The 17,735-nt window shown below is 28.9% G+C and overlaps 1 protein-coding gene across 2 annotated transcripts; it reads left to right on the top strand.

The window, feature by feature from the left end:
• Positions 1-9,995: 9,995 nt before the first annotated feature.
• On the top strand, positions 9,996-12,805 carry LOC124835087 (SOS3-interacting protein 1). Of its 2 annotated transcripts, none has more exons than XM_047309964.2 (2): positions 9,996-10,079; positions 10,748-12,805. In XM_047309964.2, the coding sequence occupies exon 2, from the start codon at positions 11,169-11,171 to the stop codon at positions 12,561-12,563; it is 1,395 nt and encodes a 464-aa protein (XP_047165920.2). In that variant the 5' UTR covers positions 9,996-10,079; positions 10,748-11,168; the 3' UTR covers positions 12,564-12,805. The 2 variants fall into 2 exon arrangements, with proteins under 2 accessions (XP_047165920.2, XP_047165921.2); XM_047309965.2 differs by lacking the exon at positions 9,996-10,079 and adding an exon at positions 10,144-10,280.
• Positions 12,806-17,735: the final 4,930 nt, after the last annotated feature.

Here is a 17,735-nt window from a genome sequence, read left to right on the forward strand (position 1 = left end):
CATCAGTGACCGTCATTAACATTCTCTATTTCACATCAAAACTTTATCCCTCCAAAATTTTAATATTGCTGGACGAATCAAGAAAACTAAATGGTAAATGGGGGCAACAATATAACTATACTGAAATCAGAATGCTTTTATTCGTTATATGGATTCTAAGCCTTAGCCATTGAGCAGTGAAAAGGAACCGAATAAAGTTAATTGAAAAGAGAACACTGATAGATATGGTTATTCTGTTTCTTCCATTGTCAGAGAGGACCAAATCCAAATCTATAGCACCCAATTCCATTTTGGTTTGGTTTCTCATTATCATACACTTATGCCCACTTTCATCAGAAACATAAACTTTTAATGAAATAAAATATGATTTAAATGTGTTTATGGTTGTTACAGAACACAAAATGTTTTGATTTTAGTTGTAATTTTTGCATTCTTCTAAAATTTTAAATTGTTACTTTTAATCCTTATAAAATAGTTGAATTTTTATTTTATTTTTTATAAATTACTTTTCTTTAGCTTTCATTCTCCTGAAATCAAAATCCACTATTTTAGTTCCTAAAAATCATATTTAGAAAAATAAATAAATAATATTTATTTCATGAATTTAGAAAAGACGGTATCTCAAGCTATCATACAACAAATGTTCGTAATCTTAAGTACAAAGATGTCTTATAATATTAATGAAGAAAATAATCTCTACAGTGATGATTTGATGATCCACATAAAAATGTAACATTATTAATATTATTAACATTATTATTATTATTATTATTAAGAGTATAATAAAAGTAAAAGGCAGAATATTATTATTAAGAGGGGGCCAGACAGAGGCATTGAATGAGCGAAACAATGAACGGTGTCTAAGGCCGAAGGATGCGCACAGCCTCTCATTGCCACACAATTATTCTTTATTTTCATATCATTTTAATTTAAATCTATTCATAAATAGCTTTTATACATAAAAAATTTCACAAAAATAAAAAATATATATACCTAAAATTTGAAGCAGTCTTCAAAAGATGAGTCATTGCAATGTTATAAGTCCTTATTAAAACACATCTCACTTTCATGCTTTACCCTACTTATTTATTTCTGAACTCATATATTAATGACTCACCTACAAATATTGATTCAAATTTAATACATCCTTCAGAATATTAATCCCTTTAAAATAATTTAGCCAATAATATAAATATTAGTTATTTATATTCCTAATTTATATTTTTTTAAACATTAGGTAAACTTAGTCCTACTCTCACACATACATACATATTATTATTATTATTATTATTATTATTATTATTATTATTATTATTATTATTATTATTATCAATCCGAAAACATAAAAAAATGATAAAAATATTAAACATAAATATCAAATAATTAAAGTGGTTTATCTTTTCTCAAATTGTGTTGAAATGATGAACTATTCATTTATTAGATAATTATATTTTAATTGTTAAGCAATTCAAGTCAAATATTGGCTTTTGCACCCACTTAATCCAAAACCTAGAAAATTAAATCAGTGATAAACCTTTTCAATTTCTTTTCTGACGATGACATTTAGACTTGTGTATTATTCTCACTGTTCACTTTCTTCATTTCTTTGTAATATACAACATTGAATTCATATTAAAAAGTAAAACTAACAAAAAATTAAAAAAAAAACAATTAAAAAGTATGTCTCGTAACTAATAAAAATAGTCTCGAGAAAACATATGAATTTAAGATAAATTTAATATTATTAACTTATTATAAAAGTATTAGACGGAGTATGAGAAAATGTAACGATGATGCTTCCCATAATATTTTTACTTTGATTAAAGAAAAAAATTATGAATATAGAGATTAAAACATTTTAAAGTTATAAAAGATAACGATAAAGAGACATGTATTTATATTTATTTATCGTATATTATAAAAATAAAATGATTATATTAAAAAATAATAAAATATTAAATGAATATAAAATATTTATGTGTTTTAAAGTATTATTTTTCAGAAGAAGATAGTGAAAAAAAAAAAGAAATTAGTAACTTGAAACAAATGAAAAAGAAAAAAGTTAAAGAAGATGTGAAAGTATTATTTAAAATGTTCCACCAAACAAAACCATACATTTGGTATGCTACTTTTTCCTTTGAGTACATGTTTTAAACTACTTTTAATTATAAATCTATGAAATATTTCTTGAAGAAATAATAAGAGTGGTTGAGAAAGTGTTTGATGTAGGACATTAGAAGTTGTTTAAAGGGCCATTCAACAACTCTTCACGCACTTTTTCTTTTAGGTTGAAAACCAGCAGCAATCAAAGAATATATTAAAAAAATAAAAATTATAATGTCACCTAAAAACTAAAAGTCAAACCTATTTAATTATTCGGATTAAAATTTAGAATTATTATTTACTAATTTTGTTTGGTGTGCATATAATCAGAATCAGCGTGACATATCTTAATATATATATATAAAAGATTACATGTAATTTGTAGTAATTATTTGAATATTATTTAGAATTATCATATATATGTATTATTATTATTATTATACCAATTCATTATATTATGACAATTTTGTTTTATCACGACTAAAACATTAATTTCAAATTTATTTTCAGTTTTCATATTATAAAAGTAAAATTAAAAATATCTGATTTATTTTTAAAATCAAGGTTTAAATCTTTTAGAAGTTTTTATTTGTGAAAGTTTTCCAATTAAATCCTCGATTTATTATATTCTCCAATTTAATTTTAAAAAAAATAAAATTTAAGTTAATTGAATTGCTGTCGTTAAATTCAAGATTATTGAGAAGATAAATCGTGGCCAACTTTTAAAACGGGACATTCTTACACCTTTTTTACTTTTCTTTTCTTTTTCTCATTCTTCACTCTTTATGTCACGCAATTGTTGGATCACATGTCTTGGGTTGGCTCACTCCCATTCATTCCACATTTTTTTGTAAAAGATATTAGGTTTTAATAATAATAAATATATTATAAATATACGAAAAGAAAATACTAAAAATATTATTTTTTCATTTATGTTTTTCTTTGACAAGCATTTAAATTATTACTTTTTTAATTATTTGATACTTATTTTTTGTTTTATTATATAAAAAAAGAAAATATTAAGAAAATTACTTTCTTGTTTATATTTATTTGATTGACAATTATCTTAATTATTAGTTTTTCAATCATTTTACATTTTTAAATTTTTTTTTATTCATTTTACTCTGCCACGTATTTCTATAGAGTTATTTTACTTCTATCATCTATTATATATTATAATATAAGAAAATAAGATGTTAAAAAAATATTTTATCATTCAGGTTTATTTTTTTAACAAGTGTCTTAAACAATAAACTTTTAGTCATTTAATAGTGCTAATTTTTTAATAAATAATAATACTAATATCAATAAAGATAAAACATAATAAACAATAATAATAATAAATAATAATGATAACATAAAATAATAATATTAATATTAATAATAACAAAATTTGTAATCCCAATACTAAAAGCAATACCGGTAATATTAATAATAATGCTAATACTAAAATAATTAAAAAAATAATACTAATAATAATAATAATATAAGTAAAAACTAAAATTAAATAATAATACTAGTAATACTAAGAAAATTTATTTTATTATTCATACTTATTTTGTTGATAAGGGTATTCAACGTTGATTTCTTGGTCACTTAACATTGTTAATTTTCTAATTATATTTATTTTGTTTCAAAAGTTAGCTTTTTAGTTATTTAACGTGGTTAATTGTTTTTATTTATATTTATTTTTCTATCGCATTACATAAAAGTTATTTTACCTTTTTTTATCTATTTATTTTATATTTAAATTTATTTATCTTAAAATAAAAACAATATTATATATTATATTTTTCATTCTTAATTTAATTTTTTATAGTTTTTATTTAATTCATGATTCAATAAATTATTAATGAATAAATTATATTTCAAATAATAATTTTTTATACTTTTTTTTCATTTTTAATTTATTCTTTTATGATTCTTAACTACTAGATCACTAAAATTAAATTTAAAAAATATATTTTGACTTTTATTTCTTAAAATAATATCATTTTAGAAAATAATATATATTTATTAATAATAAAAGTATATTATAATATATATATATATATATATATATATATATTATCTATTATAATATAATAAAAGAAGATTTTAGAAAATTTATTTTATTATTTATGTTTATTTTATTGACAAATATATAAAAAGTTAGATTTTTAATCATTTGAAATTTTTACTTTTCTTTTTTATTTGTATTTATTTTGTTGTCACATGGACATAAAAGATATTTTACTTTTTTATTTATATATTTTAATTTTAAAATCATTTGTCCTAAAAATGAAAATCTATTTCTATACTACTTTTTTCATTTTTAATTTTTTTCTTTTATAATTTTTAATTATAGACATTTAATAAGTTATTAAAGAATGTTTTATAATTAAAATATTGATTTTGTATACTATTTTTTCATTTTTAGTTTATTTTTTTATGGTTTTTAATGATTTTATTATTTAATAAAATAAAATTTATTAAAATATATTTTATTTCAATTCTAACAACATAATATTATTTAAAAAAATAATATATACTTATTAATAATACAAATTATTTACATGGTCATATATAAAATATGGTCTCTGTAAATACTTATTTTTTTTAATGTATTTGATTGGTTTTTATACTGATTTAATATCTAATAAATTATAATTTTGTTCTTAAAATTATATTTCAAATTTATGATTTAATATCTAATAAATTATAATTTTAGTTTCTAAATAAAATTATTGGTTTTTCAAATTTAAAATCGTCATATCAATATTCAAAACCACAATTATGCATTCTTAAAAATTATTTAAAAATTTAATTGATTTTTAAAATAAATAAATAAATGTTTATTTTTCACGTGTGTCTTTAGACACATTATAATCATCATTAAATTTTAACATATTTTCAATATATTTATTATTAAAGAGTAACTTCTATTAAAAATATTAATTAGTTTTCTATACTATATTTTTTTTATATTTTATCTTGTTATAATTTCTAATTACTTGTTCATTTAATAAATTACTACAAATAAATTAAATTTAAAGTATTATTATTATTTATTTTATTTTTATTTTTAATTTATCTATTTCATTGGTTTTTAAACTGATTTACTGTATAAACATAAATATAATTATTTAGTATTTGTTTTAATCATGTCCAATAATTTTATATTAAAACGAGATCAAACATAAATTAAATATTTTTTTCTATTCATCTTCTTGTATGTTAAGGACAAAATTAGATAAGACTCAAAAGTGGATAAATATTTAAAATAAATAAAATAAAGTGAAAGTTATTTAAAAGAAATAGTTATTCTTAAAATAAATAAATAATTACATCATACATTTTAGCTATTATTAAAAAAAATTCTCAATGTATTTTCAATATATGTGTATTACTAAAGAATAACTTACATTTAAGTTATTAATTCTTTTTTTCTATGCTATTTTTTTCATTTTTAATTTTTTTCTTTCATAAGTTGTAATTATTTGATCATTTGATAAATTGTTATAGAATAACATATATTTAAAGTATTAAATTTCTTTTACAATTTTATTTTATTTTATCATGAGTATATTTTAAAGTGATATTATTTAATAAAAAACCTAACATTAATCATTTTTACATAGTAACGGGTATAATGTTTTAAATAACTATATTTGTAACAAAATTAATTAAAATTTTATACTTAAGATTTGTCAAAACCCTTAAAAACTCCAATTTAGTGGAAGCCAAGTGTCAATGAAAAGATTCAGAATTTCAGAAAGTGGAAGACAGGTGACTGCAGGAGAGTGGACCGATCGGTTTGTGCAGGAAGTATAAAAGCTGACTTTTGAAATTCGATCCCACTTTCTACATGCACCCTTCTTCTCCAAACTGCTGAACCTCATTTTCTCCTCCTTCTCTCTAGATTTCTCCATCTTCTCTATGAAAATTCTCATCCTTTTCTTCTTTCGATCATCATTTAGGCAACGCCTGAGTATTCTTGGTGCCAAGAGCTACACTTTGGACCGATCAAGTTGTGGTTTAAGTTGGTGAGTACTTCTCTTCTTAAACCGTTCGTTTTTTGTCACATGCAAACCTAGATTCTGGTTGCATGAGTTTATCATCTTATTCTGAGCATTTCTGGTCTTTTGTTTGGTTTAGTTTCATAAATCGTGACCGTAGAATTCTAAGATTCCTGGTTGTGGTGAGCCATATACTGCATCTGTGAGTGTTCGACTATGTTTAGAGGTAAGAGAAGCTTATATAATTTGATTATGGTTCTTTATTATGAATGGTTGTATGTTTGTTTGTTCATTTGAGGAATATGAAGTATTGGCGTTATTGCATGTTTGTTTATATGAGAGGATGATTTATGAATAATGTGAATTGGGTAGGTGTAGGGTTTGATTTTTGAGTTTGTAGTAGTCTGCGTAATTTTGTGTTGTTAGCGAGAGTCATTATTGACCGTTCGGTCTATCCTTGGGTGTTCGGTCTGGACTGAATTCTTCTTCTGTGGAGAATTTCAGTTAATGATTGATCGGTTTCCTCTTAGTATACTTGCAAGTAAGCGTTCGGTCTGAGTATAGTTTCCCCTTTTAAGTTTCCTAATCAGTTAGTTAATGTATTTTATAATACTTAAAGTCGTAGATGTTATTTTATCCTTCATTGAAAATAAGTGTTGTGTAATTGTATATATATATTCCTTCATTTTGATATAAGTTCAGTAGTGCTCAGTCTTGAACCAAGCGCTCGGTCTCAATAGTGGTTGGTCTTTAACCAAGCGCTCGGTATTTATATTATACTCCATTGGGTACTATATTTGAACTAAGAGTGTTCGGTCCAAGTCAATAGTATTCGGTTTAAGCTTGTAGGGTTCGGTTTAAGTTCTTAGGTTTCATCAATAGTTATCATGATTTTTAGTTAAGTTTAAAATATATGTATTCTTTAGTATCGGTACATTCTTAGAAGTTCTGTCTAGTAAAATAACGTTCTGTAGTAACTCTTGAGTAACAAGTAAACGTCCAAATACTATCAAGAGTGTTTGGCTTATGATGAGTCTTATCTAGAATGGACCGTTCGGTCCTATACGGTGTATAAGTGGAAGACCGCTCGGTCTTACACTAAGTGTTCAGTTGTGTTAGTCTAGAAAGCATTCGAATCGTGCGGTGTTGTCTTTGGGATGGATGTTATTGTTCAGTTTTGGTTTCAGATGGGATCTGTTTCTATTGGTTCGGTTTGATTGTATTATGGTATATGAATGGAACAATATGGAAATGAAAGAGTATTCCAGGAAGGAATATCTCATGATTGGTTATTGAATGGTAGAGTATGAATGTGGACAAAGCTTAGCTGGTGTTTATCCTGATATTCTGTGATTACTCATTCTCAAGTAGAGAGGAGTAAGTCATGTGTGAGAATGGCAGGAGGTCTTAGTCCATAAGGTGAACTTGGACGGAACAGACTAACCTCAGGTGGCAGCTGTTGAGGGCATCCCAGCTATTACATCACCCGGGTGCAAAAACGTCGTAGCTACACATAATTCATACAGTCCAGACAGTTAGAGTAAAGTGTCGGTCATTGCATGTATTGACGTATAATTATGGTTGGAAATGTATGATTGGATGATTGCATGATTGACTTGTTGATGTATATCAGATTTATGTGAAATATATACTTTTTGAATTAATTAAATTACATAAGCTTACCCTATTTTCTGTCTTGTCTGTATTGCCCGTTCGGTCGTCTTTTCCTGTCGCAATGATCATCCTATGGATGTGAGCAGAAGGAGAAGAGTTGTTGGAAGAGGCTCTGGTAGAAGTGGAAGTGAAAGTTGAACCATAGGACCGTTCGGTCGTTAGGGATGGTTCTATTTTGTGTAACCGATCGGTATAAGCGTAGTGTTGGGAACCGTTCGGTATAGTAGTTAGCTTTGTAAATCTTAAATTTTGTAGTATTTTTGTAAGGTCGTTCGGCCATGAACGTACCCCTTTGGTTTCAGAACTGAACTGTAATATTGTTAATATGTGAATATTCTATGGTATGGTTTATACTGTATTTTTGGGATGTTACAAGATTTCATTTCAAAGGTTTAAATTTCATATTTATAATTAAAAAGAATCATACTTTTAATATTTTAAATTTTGTTTTATATTCTTTGAATTAACATTTTATTATTTTCATCTTGAAATTGTAGACAGTAAGACTTTAGTAAGACTAAAACAAAAAGTAAAAACTATCAAAGTAATTGTTTTAAAATATGCTACTAATATTTATATTGTCATTACTAGAGTCTACAGATATATATCTGGCATGCATTGATTAAACAAATTTACTAACACACTAGACAAATATAACAAAAAACATTAGATGAGTCCAACAATATATGCATTATATGAGTTTATACATACATTAATTAAACAAGTATAACAACAAATCAATAGACGAGTTTAGCAATACACACTATAAAGTATATCCATCATTAATTATATGAGTATAAAAAAATACATTAGATGAGTCATTCCATACATTAGTTAGGCAAGTATAAAAATACATTGATTTCACACATTGATTAGATGAGTATAACGAAAAACATTAAACAAGTCCAACAATACACATTGGACGAGTTTGTCCGCTTGCTAATTAGATCAATATAGCAAAAAAACATTAAATGAGTCATTTCATAAATTGGATAGATGACTTTAAGAATACATGTTCGACAAGTATGTTCATAACTGATGAAACAAGTCTTACAACATATATTAGATAAGGTTGTTCCTATAGTAATTATAGGAGTTTAGCAATATATGTTAAGAGAATATGTTCACACACATGTTAGACGAATCTATTATATATACACATTAGCCAACTTTATCCATTCTTTAATTATACGATTTTTGCAATATATACTAGACAAATTTGTTCATATATTGATTAAACAAGTTTAACAAAACACATTAGATGAATGTGTCCATATAATGATTATACGAGTATAATAACACATATTACACAAATTTGGTAATGCATTAATTAGATAAGTCTACAATAGACATTAGACAAATATGTTTATGCATTAATTTGTATTTTTAACGAGTTTACTCTACATAATTTTATTTATCTTTTATATGTTTAAAAAGTCTATTTTATTTTTGCACATTTTTTATCCTTTTTATTTTTACATACTCTATTGTTTATATTGTTATAGGTATATATCAACCTTTTAAACCTATAAATCATTTTTCAAGTTGATTCTATTTAAAACTTAAATATAAACTAAAATATTTATTATTACTTTCATAAATCTTTAAATATCTTTTAATAAACATACAAACAAACATCTAGGCATGAGTTTAAAATTAATTTTAATAAAAACTAATTAACGGATTCTAGTTAATTTTGTTTGATAATAATGATTCTTCTTAAATTCATGTCTTTTAAACTTATTTTCTAACATTAAAGAAATGTATCTTTTTTTTATAATTCGTTTATTCTCTTCATTGTTATGATAATATATATATATATATACATATATATATATATATATATATATATATATATATATATAACATTGGAGAAAATAATTTTACTTATAATTTTTAATTTTAATATGTATTTTTTATAGAAGACAAAATTAGATTCTTAAAGAGATTAAATATAAGACATTAAATGTTTTATCCATTATTAATCGAGTTCATAAAAATAACTCACAATTAAAGATTTTTTAAAGTGTGAAACTTCTTCCTAAATTTGGAACTTATTAGATAAACAATTAAAGTGAAAAATGTTTTAGATTTGTTTTAACTGAGTCAAACTTTTACTATAATAATTAATCAAATAATTCATTTATCAATCAATTCACTTTGATTTCCTTCGTGGAAATCTTCACATATATACATACATATACATATATATTATAAACATAAACCTACAAACAGAGACATCTGTTCCTCGTTTTGTGTTGCATCTTCAATGTGTACCAACATGTGCTAGTCCTGATCCTCAAGGTAGTCCATTATTTTTCTGTTTTAATTTTTTAAATCTGGAAAAATTCTCTGTTTCAATTTATGTGTACAAGTTGAACATGTTCCTGAATCATCGAGATGATACCATCGCCAATCGCTGTATGTATGAATTTGGGTCGGTTCTTCCCACTTCCAGACTAATCATAAAAGCTTTGTCTTACTGCAAAGAAAAATTTAGTCATGGTATTTCCTGCAAACAATCATCATACACTGACACTGTAACTAAGATTCTCAGGTTCTTATTTGTATGCCACACTTTCATCTCTGCCCTCTGCACCCTTTTGGATTCTTGTTGAAAGAAAGAGTGATAAAGTTTCTAAATTTATTCGGTAGTACAGATTGTTTCTTTGATTCAATTTCCATTTATGCAATCATTTAAAGATCATATCTGTAAAAATTCAGTGGGTTTACTTTCTGTTCCTTTCCATTTATTTTCAAATTTAACTTCAAAACAGGTATCTTCTTTATTATTTATATTTACCTGGAAACTGATTAATAAGCATGTGGTGACCATTTTTACCAATTCATCTTCTGTGTTTCAAGATCAGCATTTGATCTGTGTTCATCATCTTAATATATGTTTCCCCTTTTGTTTCTATGTAGATCTTGACAGTTATTTAACTGAGATTTGTTCCTGTTTTGTTTCTCAGGTTCCTCTTATAAATGCTCATCTGCCGAAAATTCAAGTTTGATGCTGAAGTTCATCGATTCACGGTTTCCGGCACATATTGTCTGTTGTGGTTGACAGAGACACTGGGCATGCCAAAAAGATGTGTCTTGTTGATTGCAGATATGTGGCTGAGATTCATAAGGTGATGCCCTTGCTCTTAATGCCCCACTTCATGCTTGCTAAGAGTGGACCACAAGTTTGTAGCTCATTCATTAGCTATTCCTTGAAGGACAATAGGCACACAAGTTTTTTTTCAGTGCCTGTTCTGCTGATACTTGATCCGTGTGAAGACGGTTGAGACAACTTTCTGCCATGTGTATATAGTTTTAGTTAAACATACACTTCATAATAGCAAATGATATAGAGTTTAAGTGGGCTGGGGAAGTTGTGTAAAAGTTCGTATGGAGAGTAAACCAAATATCTTAATGCAAAGATATGAGTTAGGAAGATTACTCGGTCAGGGAACCTTTGGAAAAGTTTACTATGGTAGAAGTGCAATAACTAACCAGAGTGTGGCTATTAAAATGATTGACAAAGATAAGATTATGAGAACGGGGCAAGTTGAACAAATCAGGCGTGAAATATCTGTTATGAGATTGACTAGACACCCCAATATTATTCAGCTGTTTGAGGTTATGGCTAACAAGAGTAAGATTTATTTTGTTATGGAGTATGCCAAAGGTGGTGAGCTCTTCAACAAGGTGGCCAAAGGAAAACTGAAGGAAGATGTGGCACACAAGTATTTTAAGCAGCTAATTAATGCTGTGGATTATTGTCACAGTAGAGGTGTGTTCCACAGAGACATAAAGCCTGAGAACATTCTATTGGATGAAAATGGAAATCTAAAGGTCTCTGATTTCGGATTAAGTGCTCTTGTTGAATCCAAGAGGCAAGATGGTTTACTACATACCCCTTGTGGCACACCTGCTTATGTTGCTCCTGAAGTCATTAAAAGGAAGGGATATGATGGCACAAAAGCTGATATATGGTCTTGTGGAATAGTTCTGTTTGTCTTGTTAGCAGGTTATCTCCCTTTTCATGACCCAAATTTGATAGAGATGTATAGGAAGATAAGCAAAGCAGAATTAAAATGCCCTAATTGGTTCCCACCTGATGTATGCAAGCTATTGGGCATGATGTTGGATCCAAATCCTGACGCTAGGATTCCCATATCTATCATTAGGGAACATTGTTGGTTTAAGAAAGAACCTAACGTTAAAAACAAAAGACCTGTAGTGGAAAACAATACTGTCTCTTCTTCAGGTACTGTTCTTCCTGATCAAACTGATTGCTGTGATGGTTTAGCAGCAGAAGCAAACGGAGAGTCAGTTGCTCCCTTAAGTATAAATGCCTTTGATATTATCTCCCGTTCTCCGGGTTTTGATCTTTCTAGATTCTTTGATGACAGTTTCCGGATAAAGGAAGCAAGATTTAGTTCAAGGTTACCTGCAAATGTCATCATCTCCAAGCTGGAAGACATTGCTAAGCAACTGAGGATGAAAATAAAGAAAAAGGCTGCGGGTTTGTTGAAATTAGAGGGCTTGGAGGAAGGTAGGAAGGGGGTTTTAACCATTGATGCAGAGATCTTTGAAGTTACACCTTGTTTCCATTTGGTGGAGGTAAAAAAATCAAATGGAGACACATTGGAGTATCAGAAAATATTGAAAGAGGATATCAGGCCTGCTCTTCAGGACATTGTTTGGGTCTGGCAAAGTGACCAACAACTGCAATCACAACCGTCAGAGCAAGAACTGCAACAGACAGATGATCAGCAGCAACAACAATCACAGTCATAGCCTGTTTTGAGATTTCATGCTTACTGCATTTCATGGCAATCCCAGTTCTTTCTTTTTTATTTTTTCCAAATTTTGCTTTTGCATATCTTGCATTTCACGATGCTTTGACCTCTCTGTAACACTTATTCCTCATTTTTAGTTGTTTCATCTTGTTGTAGCATATCTCGTCTCAAATTTTTTGCAAAGTTGTACACCGTTTCTCAAATTTTCTGTACAATATGAACCTTAGAAACTTTTTTCCAGTGTTAGTTCAAACCATAGTAGAATCCAAATATGTCTCAGGAGATTAATAACCTTACTTTTACTCTAGAAGAACTAAACCCCCTTATACCAACATTTTGTGGAGCCAATCCACTCAAACCAGTATTGTTACTCCAAATTATCTATGAATGCTCAAATCCATGAGGATCACCTGAGGATCAAGCACATTTGTGTCAGAAGATACTGGTGAAATTAGATCCCCACAGTTGATAATTGAATTGCATGAGGAGCAGTTCTAAATCTGATGGTAATTAATTTGCAGAAGGAACTTTCGTATTTCAATTTTATACAAAACCAAATCATTTGAAAGGTGAAGAGTTGTGCAGGTAAAAAGTGTAACGGCAGAATATCTCAATCCATGTTTGGTTGTGATAGACAAAAATAGTTTGTATCTGCTCATAATTCAAAGAAATGGAAAACTCAATAGTGAGAGGGTGGTGCTGGCCTAAAAGTATTGTCTGGAGGAAACTTCCTCTTTTCACGAAACTTCCTCTTTTCATGATACTTCCAAGGACCTTTGTCTCTTTTTATTGTCTGCACATAATGGATTAGAACTTTGTCTATTAGCATCTGACAACATAATCACTTTTGAAGTTTTTTTTAGACAAGTTCATCAATGATTAGTAAGTTCTTATATTAGTTTTTGTTAGGAATATATGACTGTACTGTGCAGTTTACATGACCCTGGACTCTTGAACTACAACCATTAGCTTTTATGGTGTGTTGTACCAAGGTTGGTGGTTGAACCTTCCACCATGTATTAGTTGCAAATGCTTTTCTTATTATTGGTGACATGCTATTATTCAATGACATATGGCACTAATTGTGCTTAATCCTTTTCAAAAACACTTTAAATCGAAGGCAATGTCCCATGTGCCAAAAGCCAAAATCTAGGTTATCTTTACTGTATTATATATTCCCAGAATTATCATTGCAAATCGAGGTTATCTTTACTGTGTTTGCTACTGAAGTGCAGAGTGTAACATTCCAGATTATATGATTATATAGAAGCATATAATATAGTAAGTCCACATTTTAATAAAAGAGAACGGTTAGAGTAGACTCTAAATAAAATTGTTAAGCTTACAGTCATCCCAAATTGAGTCATAATTTAAAACTTAAACATGCTAAAGTATTTCAAAATAGTAAGGACAACTAAGAGTCCTAACGAAACTAAGCAGCAGCATCGTCTTCCTCCAAAGCCTGCTCCAGAGGCACCTCATCCATCTCTGCTCACATCCAAGTGGATGCAAAAGAAAAGCATACCCAAGCAAAACACAAACACAGAAGCAAGGGTGAATTAGATATAAAAATCATGTTATGACATTCACACACAATATTCAAATAAGGACAAATATATTAGACTATACAAACATGATTTGTTGCACTTAAACTTGACTCGTCCGGACTTTTAGAATGATTGTCGATCTATGATGGGTCATGCACTCGTGGTGGCCTCTACTGCTTTGCAAAGCCATTGCCAATGGGTTTCACCCTACTACACTCACGAGGTTAGTCCGTTATCACTCACCTTGGGCCATACTGGAAGCACCCAAGACTAGGACCTCCTGCTACTACTTACGACATGATTCAATCCTCTCTACCTGAGAATGATCAACCATTGTAGTTTCAGGATAACCCCCAAGACTGAGCTACCATGCAAATCATTCTAAACACTAAGGGCACCACCATGAATCTTCTCCTTGAAGATAATGGAATTACGTCCAATAACATAGGACACCACCATGTAACCTCCCTTTGAGATTCATGGAATTACGTTCAATAACACAAGGCACCACCGTGTAACCTCCTTAGAGATCCATGGAATTACGTCCATCAACCATACTTTTAAAACCACATACTTTCAATCACTAAACAATGTTTCATACACTCGCATACTTTCAATATAATCACATTACCACATCATACTATGAATTACAGACATTCCATACACTTGATTCAACCGAAAAGAGAGCAAAAGAGAAGACTGGACTCAAAGGATTTGCATAGCGCACCCTATTCGCAAGGCGAGACAGGATGGTCTCGCACAGTGCACCCCCTAATTCGCTATGCGAATTAACTCGCAGCATGCATCAGGCTTTCAACCTCTCGCAAAGCGCACCCAGGTCGCTATGCGAGAGCCTAGACAGAGACCACACCCCCAAACCCCCTCGCTTTGCGTCCATCTCGCTCTTCGAATTAAAAAGGCAGTGGTTCCAGACCACCACCAGTCGCATAGCAACAGGATTCGCCAGGCGAATCCACAAACAGAGAGCAACACCCTCTGATCATTCGCACAACGCACCAGCTCGCACAACGAATGACTCAGACAGTGAGCACCCTCTACAGGGTCTGCTATGCGAGACAGCTCGCATAGCGACTCTGCATCATCTGTAGAACGCAAATTCTGCAGAACGCAAATTTTGCAGAATCACACACTCACACCAGCCCTTACCATTTATAGGCCTCTTGACCAACTTCTAAACCTCCAATTCGTGTATTAAGCTCAATTAAACTTGCCTAGATGATCCTAACCCTCCCCATTACTAATCTAAAGTGATTAAGATCAAGTTTTATCTTTTAAAACATCAATTCCTACAACTTAAAAACCCAATTTCAATTTTACCATTTCTAACAGGTTTTAGGCCAGTTTTATGATCCTAACAAGTCACAAATGACTTGCCTAAGATGTCCCAACAGCCCAAATGTGTCCAGAACTCCTACTTCCCAAAATCCCTACCTCACTTCCTCTCAAGTAACCCAAAACCCTAACAGAATACCCATTTTTCTATCTAACCAAAGTTACAACAGATTTCACACTTCACTCACTTCAAATTGGTCAATTATCACAGTTCAAACCCATCCAAATCAATTCCAAACATCACAACACCGTTTCATGGATTCACATATGAACATGACAATACGTATCATTCCATATACTCAAAACTTAAAATATAATCCAAGTAGTAGAATATTACAGATTTCATCACATGCATTGTTCATACAACCCATAGAAAAGTATCTAGCTCCCCTTACCTTGGAGTTGAATAGTACAACTCACTGGAATGCCCCAACAGTACCTCACACAGCAAGGACCTGACCAAACCCTACAAACCACCACATTGATTGTAGAAAACAGCTCTTAGAGCTAAAATGGAGTGGAAAATTGAAGAAAATGAAAGCACAAGACACATGCAAATAACAGAGATTGCATGTGCTAGGTTCAAGAACAAAGAAGAGGTTGCATGGAGGGACTTCCTAGCTTAAAACCCAAAACTAATCGGATGGTTTTGAAGCTCTCTACGCTGCGGACGTTTTGGCGTCACCTAAACGGAAAACCAGTGGCTCAGAGAGGAGAAATGGAAGAGAGAAGACAGAGGTTGTAGAGAGAAGGCAGAGGAAAAGGAAGAGATGAGTTTTTAAAGAGAGAATAAAGTTGGGTTAATGAACCACGATGTCTGAAAATGAACTTTTAAATGCAAAGTTATGATTTTATTAAACTAATTACCTCATCAACTTTCTAATTATTTTTCAAGTTCTACATGGAGTAAGATAACTCAATAACCTTGAGTTATCGTATATGAAGCCAAAAAAATAAAAATAAAATTCAAGGGCTATTGTTATTAGCTACATTTAATAATATTATTTTGGATTTAATATTTTCACGTAACACAACTCCTTTATATTAATGATGTTAAAGTAATGTCTTCAGTCAAAGGTTGAAGGCAACATTCCAAGGATGACTTGGATTGAAAATATTTACTTAATCATTTTTTCATTTTAAATTAATTTTTAATAAATTTTTCAGATAAAAAAATACATTTAGTTATTTAAATTAAAAAAAAATTAAGATTGAGATATTGTAAATATTTGATATCCTATCATAATTTTCTTTATATATATATATATATATATATAAATATATTGAATATATAAATAAATAAAATAACAAACTCCTCTATATATCAAATTCCTTATATCTATCAGATTTCTAAAACTCTTAAAAATCCCATCAGATTTTACTTGGATGAGAGGAATTGAAATGTTAGGATCTGTAAGCATGAATTTTGCAAAAACTTGGAAAAGATTAAAGTGAATGAGAAAATATTTTAATTGGATTATTTTTGAAATATATTACATCTGCTTTTATATGTAGAGAATTGTATCTTTAAAGTAATTATTACTAAAAGATATGTACAATCTTCTAATATCTCCTTTACAAAATATCCTATTTTAGCTTATCAATTATATTTTCTCTTAAATCATAAGATGAAGAGGTATTTATCATTATGAGCTTGCATGTGAAATCTTGAAATTATTTAGTGAAAATCTTTTGTAAACAGAATCAAGTTCATTTGGAACATAAAAAGTGGTGACAAGGTCATTATCTAATTTGTTACAATATCCTATTATAGTATTTTGTTCTAAATCAACGACAACATTAAAGGTGAATCAAAAGTATATAGTTTAAACGATAAAAAACAATATTTCCTTTTATAACTTGGAATGTTGCCTTCAACACATATTAAGTCATAGAAAATGTTGGAAACTAAACATGCAACATACCATATTTGATTTTGCCAAATCATGCAAGTAATGCATTTGGCCAACCTATGAATGCTTCCCAGCCACGTACCTAACCTAGAGATGGATTTTTCCATCCAACTGCCATACATAGAAACTGCCAAGTATATTTAGCAAGATTACTTTGTAAATTTTTAATTTTGAAAAAACTTTAAAGACAAAGAGTCTTTTATTTTTATTTATTTATTCACTTTGTCTGTATGAACAAACCTACTATTAGAAGAGTGTTTAGTGATAGTTTTATGTTACATGCAGAGATTGAGACTATGTTTTTAGACAAAATTGTTTTAAAAATACTATCACATAACTTAGTTATATATATAGCTG

Source organism: Vigna umbellata, chromosome 5 (assembly GCF_029865625.1).
Source record: "Vigna umbellata cultivar VRB3 chromosome 5, Vumbellata_1.0, whole genome shotgun sequence".
In the NCBI taxonomy this organism is placed as follows: domain Eukaryota; kingdom Viridiplantae; phylum Streptophyta; class Magnoliopsida; order Fabales; family Fabaceae; genus Vigna; species Vigna umbellata.